The 7,047-nt window shown below is 48.4% G+C and overlaps 1 protein-coding gene across 1 annotated transcript; it reads left to right on the forward strand.

Annotated features, from left to right (window-relative positions):
• The first annotated feature begins 358 nt into the window (after positions 1-358).
• On the forward strand, positions 359-6,457 carry LOC140420210 (uncharacterized). The gene is made up of 2 exons (XM_072504241.1): positions 359-788; positions 4,988-6,457. Exon 2 carries the CDS (start codon positions 5,345-5,347, stop codon positions 6,212-6,214), a length of 870 nt encoding a protein of 289 aa, XP_072360342.1. The 5' UTR covers positions 359-788; positions 4,988-5,344; the 3' UTR covers positions 6,215-6,457.
• Positions 6,458-7,047: the final 590 nt, after the last annotated feature.

Raw genomic sequence — 7,047 nt, forward strand, 5'->3', positions numbered from 1 at the left:
GACAGGAGGAGGTTTAATTCAACTTCAGCTTTGTGACATCATAATGGGGACCTGACTGAATCAGCCAATAGGAATTACTCTATCCGCGGAGTCGTCACCGGGTTCCAGTGCGCGAACGCAGGAGCCCCGCCCCCACCCGTTCAACCCCCTCCCTCCTCAAGAGAAATTTTCCACGCTCCAGCCAGAGCGAGAAGCCGCTCGGTGACCTCAACCCTGCCTGAGACTGCGCATGTCGCAAGGGAGAGTGGGAGCTGCGGATGTGCAGGGGAGCTCACCTCCTGACCTTCCTGCTGAGGCATTGGCCAATGGGAACAGTTACGCGACCGGAAGGACTCGTGTCCTTCAGCCAATCAGAGTGCGGGGTTGGTGTGACTGAGCTTCACTCCGGCGGAAACTTCCTCCTGGGCCTTCATCAAACAAACCTCCAGACGCCGCTGGTTCTCCAGCATTCTGCACCTTTCATCAGCAGTGGCAGAAATGATCATCCCCGCCCGGCCTGAGCTTTACACGTCTGGAGGGGGAAATACCAGGGGCCGAGTTAACGGAAGAACTCACACTCTTCCGTAAAATGTGCAGTGAATGAAGTATCTCTGATCAGGGAGGCATCAAACCTCCACTTTTTCGACCTGGGGTGAACCCTCGAGCAGAACCTCCAGAAAAGCGGGGCGGGGGGGGGGGGGGGGGGGCGCATTTAAGATGTTCCCTGTGGTGCAAGCGGACACCAGGTCGTCCTCGGCACGAAGAAGTCGGCGATTCTAGTCTGACATTGCTGTGGGACTGGAAAGAAGGTAAAATCTCCACCCCTCGGGTGCAAAGTTCCCCAAATATCCACATAATCCACCTCTTCACAAGCCGAGACCAACGCCCGAGCCTGGTAACCGGGAGCTTATCCACCAGAGGATATAAGTGGCCGTTGAAGTCATCAACCACAAAAGACTTAGTCAAAGCTAACTGCAAAATCCACAAAACCCTTCACAATGAACTCTGGGGAGTCATTCGGGGATCCATAAACATTCATTATTGAAACAACATCTCCATGCACCAACCCTCTGATGATCACATATCTACCTCCTTTATCCTTGGTGCAGGTTTCAACCTCAAAAGGGATATTTTTATTAATAAGGATTGCCACACCTCTGCTACTTGATGACAAAGAGGCAAAAAAAAATCCTCCCCACCCAATCCGGCCTCAATTTAAAGTGTTCCTCATCATAGAATCCCTTTCAGAAGGATGCCTTTCAGCCCATCGATTCCGCACCTGCCTTTGAAAGAGCACCCTACCGAGGCCCATGCCTCCACCCTATCACTGTCACCCAGTAACCCTACCTAACCCATTTGAACTTGAACGGGCTTTTTTGCATGTCCAATCCACCTAACTTGCACATCTTTGCCCTGTAGGAGGAAACTGGAGAACCCAGAGAAAATCCACACAGACACGAGGAGAAGGTGCAAACCAGGCAGTCACTCGAGGCCCAAATTCAACTTGTATCTCTGGCGCTGGAAGGCATCTGCGCTAACCACTGTGCCACCTTGCCGCAACAAATGAGTTTAAGCTAGATGAGTTTCCTGCAATAAAGCTATGTCGATTTTCTCCTTACGAAAGGAGAGGATCTTATTCCTTCTGATAGGGTGATGGATGCCCTGTACATTGCCTGAGAAAATTTGCAGATTAACTGCCACCATTAGTTAGGCGACAGAGAGAACAGGAACAGATTTTCACACCACAATCGGGCGGGCGTCATTAACCCCCTCCTCCAACTCACTTTACACCACAGGCACCAAGGTATCCCCAAACTGCTCCTTTCACAGACAAAAAGCTCCTTTCAGCTCCATTCACTGTACCAGAGTAGGGTAAAGTCAACAACACATAAACCAACCCATAATAACAAAAATACAAAAGAATCACGACCACAATAGATCAAAGGGAACTTTTCTCAATAAGACTGAGGACCCGGAGGGTTATCCCCACGGCCAGACTGTTGTTACCCTCAGGATACCTTCTCTAAACTGAGGAGAGGAAAAGGAGGGCCAACAAGGGAATGGAGATCGAATGTCCCTCCTACATTTTAGACCCACCCGTGAAGACCTGCATCCATCACCACCCACCCTTCGGCAATGGCACCACTCGGTTCCGCCATGATTAACACTCGGATAATAGAAGAAAGACTACAGATATTAAGCACACGGCACATCTACCACAACTGAGATAAGATAATACGAGTCCCTGGAATACTGAAGGAGAAGAAGACATTCAATTGGCGCTCACAGAATAACAACTCCCTTCAACAGGATAAAAGATAACAATATCAGGCAACAACACCATGATAGCGAAAGAGTCTGGATTAGAGCCTGAGTTAGTCTGAGCTGCAAACCATCCCTCCAAATCCTTGCCCTTCAAAGATTTAGTGAAGACCAAGGCATTAGTTGGATTATCGAAAGACTTGACGGAGTTGTCGGATACAATTTTCAGGGTCGCTGGGTAAAGACCATAAGACATAGGAGTGGAAGTAAGGCCATTCGGCCCATCGAGTCCACTCCACCACTCAATCATGGCTGATTTCAACTCCATTTACCCGCTCTCTCTCCATAGCCCTTAATTCCTCGAGAAATCAAGAATTTATCAACTTCTGTCTTAAAGCCACTCAATGTCCCGGCCTCCACCGCCCTCTGTGGCAATGAATTCCACATACCCACCACTCTCTGGCTGAAGAAATTTCTCCTCATCTCTGTTCTAAAGTGACTCCCTTTTATTCTAAGGCTGTGCCCCCGGGTCCTAGTCTCCCCTGCTAATGGAAACAACTTCCCTACATCCACCCTATCTAAGCCATTCATTATCTTGTAAGTTTCCATTAAATCTCCCCTCAACCTCCTAAACTCCAATGAATATAATCCCAGGATCCTCAGACGTTCATCATATGTTAGGCCTACCATTCCTGGGATCATCCGTGTGAATCTCCGCTGGACCCGCTCCAGTGCCAGTATGTCCTTCCTGAGGTGTGGGGCCCAAAATTGCTCACAGTATTCTAAATGGGGCCTAACTAATGCTTTATAAAGCTTCAGAAGTACATCCCTGCTTTTATATTCCAAGCCTCTTGAGATGAATGACAACATTGCATTTGCTTTCTTAATTACGGACTCAACCTGCAAGTTTACCTTTAGAGAATCCTGGACTCGGACTCCCAAGTCCCTTTGCACTTCAGCATTATGAATTTTGTCACCGTTTAGAAAATAGTCCACGCCTCTATTCTTTTTTCCAAAATGCAAGACCTCGCACTTGCCCACGTTGAATTTCATCAGCCATTTCTTGGACCACTCTCCTAAACTGTCTAAATCTTTCTGCAGCCTCCCCACCTCCTCCATACTACCTGCCTCTCCACCTATCTTCGTATCATCGGCAAACTTAGCCAGAATGCCCCCAGTCCCATCATCTAGATCGTTAATATATAAAGAGAACAGCTGTGGTCCCAACACTGAACCCTGCGGGACACCACTCGTCACCGGTTGCCATTCCGAAAAATAACCTTTTATCCCAACTCTCTGCCTTCTGCCTGACAGCCAATCGTCAATCCATGTTAGTACCTTGCCTCGAATACCATGGGCCCTTACTTTACTCAGCAGTCTCCCGTGAGGCACCTTATCAAAGGCCTTTTGGAAGTCAAGATAGATAACATCCATTGGCTCTCCTTGGTCTAACCTGTTTGTTATATCTTCAAAGAACTCTAACAGGTTTGTCAGGCACGACGTCCCCTTACTAAATCCATGCTGACTTGTCCTAATCCGACCCTGCACTTCCAAGAATTTAGAAATCTCATCCTTAACATTGGATTCTAGAATCTTGCCAACAACCGAGGTCAGGCTAATTGGCCTATAATTTTCCATCTTTTTCCTTGTTCCCTTCTTGAACAGTGGGGTTACAACAGCGATTTTCCAATCCTCTGGTACTTTCCCTGACTCCAGTGACTGTTGAAACATCATCACCAACGCCTCCACTATTTCTTCAGCTATCTCCTTTAGAACTCTAGGATGTAGCCCATCTGGGCCCGGAGATTTATCAATTTTTAGACCTCTTAGACATAAAGCGACATAATTCACTCCGGAGCCTTGAGTTCCCTTCAACCTTCATCGAAGCCTCGATGCTTCGTTTGTGTGTCTGCCGAAAAGTCCTGGAAGAAGGAAATCCTCACTCCCTCATGGAGCCAGGTCCCACCTCACCTTACCTGTCGCCAGGATCTTCTGGTGATCTTTCAAGTTGTGGAAGTGAATGGTTACAGGCCTGGGATGAAAACTATCCCTCGGCCTCAAAGACAGGATCCGATGCCCTTTCTAATTTGAAACACCCAGGCTTCACATCCAGCTTGAGAAAACGTGGCAGCCGGTCCTCGAAGAACCTAGCGGGAGCCTTACCCTCCACCCCTTCTGGCAGGCCGACGACTCGGATGTTCTTTCTCTGACCCTCGGTTCTCCAGGAGTCCACCACACCACTCAGCCAGTTTTCCAAGGATTAAATTTTTGCCTCCGCGGAGGAGGCATCTTGCTCAACATTCAGGATTCTCTCCTCGGGATCGTCGACCCTTGGTGTTTTACAGCTCGGCTCATGAGCTCACAGATATTGAGTCAGCACACTCAGCCTCTGGTCAATAACACGGATAATGTCGCTGACATAGGTCGGCCAATCATCCCACAGAATAGACAAGCAGGCTCGATGGGCCGAATGGCCAACTGCAGCTCGTATTTGTTATGATCTCCGTGCCCAGGACAGGAAGCAGTGAGCATGGATCTGTCAATCAACCTGAATCAGCACCTTCAGGAGAATTGGGAGGGTGGATATTAGATACAGCAGAGTGAGAATGGAGGGAGAGTGTGTGGGATGGAGATTTACAGCTTTGGGGAATGAGAGAGGAAAGAATGTTCTCTAGGAACTAGAATTGTCTGTTCTGAGTTTCTATCCTGCACTGACAGTGATGTCTTTTGTAAATTGTTTTTATAGGATATTAGAAGAGGAATTACAGACAGAAATCCCAACCGTCACCACTCAATCTGACTGAGTCTCTCAATTTCTTGGAACTGAACATCACCAGACTTTGAATCCAGAAGGAAAAATGTTTGGCTTTTCTGTCGGCTTCAAAAGATTTTAACCATCAGTGTGACTGGAAAAGCACCGAGACACACACAGACCCGAGTGAGAGTGTTCCAGAGCACTGACTGTGGAAAGAGCTTTAACCAGTTACACAGCCTGAAAAAACATCACACCATTCACAGCGGGGAGAGACCGTACACGTGTTCTCTGTGTGGACGAGGCTTCAACTGATCGTCAAACCTGGAGAAACACGAGGACACCCGCACCATGAAGAAACCTTGGAAATGCGGGGACTGTGGGAAGGGATTCAAGGCTCCATCTGCACTGGAAACTCATCGACGTATTCACACTGGGGAGAAGCCATTCACCTGCCCTCAGTGTGAGAAGGGATTCACTCAATTATCCGCCCTGCGAAGACATCGACGCATTCACACTGGGGAGAGGCCGTTCACCTGCTCTCATTGTGAGAAGGGATTGACTACTTTATCGAGCCTTTGGAGACACCAACGAGTTCACACTGGGGAGAGGCCGTTCACCTGCTCTCAGTGTGAGAAGGGATTCACAGAGTTATCGAAACTACGGACACATCAGCGACTTCACACTGGGGAGAGGCTGTTCATCTGCTCTCAGTGTGAGAAAGACTTCACTGAGTTATCGAAACTGCGTATACACCAGCGGGTTCACACTGGGGAGAGGCCATTCACCTGCTCGCAGTGTGGGAAGAGATTCACTCAGTTATCCAGCCTGCGGAAACACCAGCGAGCTCACACTGGGGAGAAGCCATTCACCTGTTCTCAGTGTGAGAAGGGATTCACTCGGTTATCCACCCTGCGGATACATCAGCGAGTTCACACTGGGGAGAGGCCGTTCACCTGCTCTCAATGTGAGAAGGAATTCACTCAGTTATCCAACCTGCAGAGACACCAGCGAGTTCACACTGGGGAGAGGGCATTCAATTGCTCTCAGTGTGTGAAGAGATTCACTACTTCATCAAGCCTGAGGATACACCAGCTTGTTCACACTGAGGAGAGGCCGTTCACCTGCTCTCAGTGCGGGAAGGGATTCGCTCAGTTATCCCACCTGCAGACACACCAGCAAGTTCACACAGGGAAGAAGGAGTTAACCTGCTCTTCGTGAGAGAAGGGATTCAGATATCCATACACTCTGCAGGAACACTAGCGTGTTCACACCTGGAAGAGGCCATTCACCTGCTCTGAGCAGGGGAGACATTCAATGATCTGTCCCAACTACAGAGACACTAGCGAGTTAATTCTGGGGAGAGACCATTTATCTGCTCTCAATGTGGGAGGGGTTTTGTGATTCATCACACCTGTTGTGACTCCAACAAGTTCACAATAAATTACAGATGTTGGTTCCATTGTTATTGTTTCTGCTCTCACTGACATCCAGGAGTGCATTCTGTTCATTCTGACATCTGGTGAATGGTGATGATTGGAGGGTTTCTTTCTGCTGGACTGGCCGGTCTAACACCTCTGCCTCCGGTGGGCTGACCATTTTTGACGTTAGTTGCTATTATCTGGTTCCAAGTTTGACGAGGAGCACAGAATGAAAAGGTGTTGCACGTTGGAAGATATTTAGTTCCCAAAGCAGCCACGTTGCCATGAAGATGGGCTATGGTGGTTACAGGGTTCTTTTGTCTAATTTATCTGGATGTTTCTCGCAGAAGGAAACTGTCATGGTATGAGGAGCAAGTTGTCTGTGGTAGATTGGGAAATTACAATAAGCATATCACTGAAAGTGGCAACGCAGGTGGATAAGGCAACTAAGAAGGCAGACGGCATGCTTGTCTTCATTGGTCGGGGCATTGAGTATAAAAATTGGCAAGTCATGCTGCAGCTGTACAGAACCTTAGTTAGGCCACACGTGGAATATTGCCGACAATTCTGGTCACCAAAAGGATGTGGAGGCTTTGGAGAGAGTACAGAGGAGGTTTACCAGGATGTTGACTG

The sequence above is a fragment of the Scyliorhinus torazame genome, chromosome 5 (genome assembly GCF_047496885.1).
Source record: "Scyliorhinus torazame isolate Kashiwa2021f chromosome 5, sScyTor2.1, whole genome shotgun sequence".
Taxonomy (NCBI): Eukaryota; Metazoa; Chordata; class Chondrichthyes; order Carcharhiniformes; family Scyliorhinidae; genus Scyliorhinus; species Scyliorhinus torazame.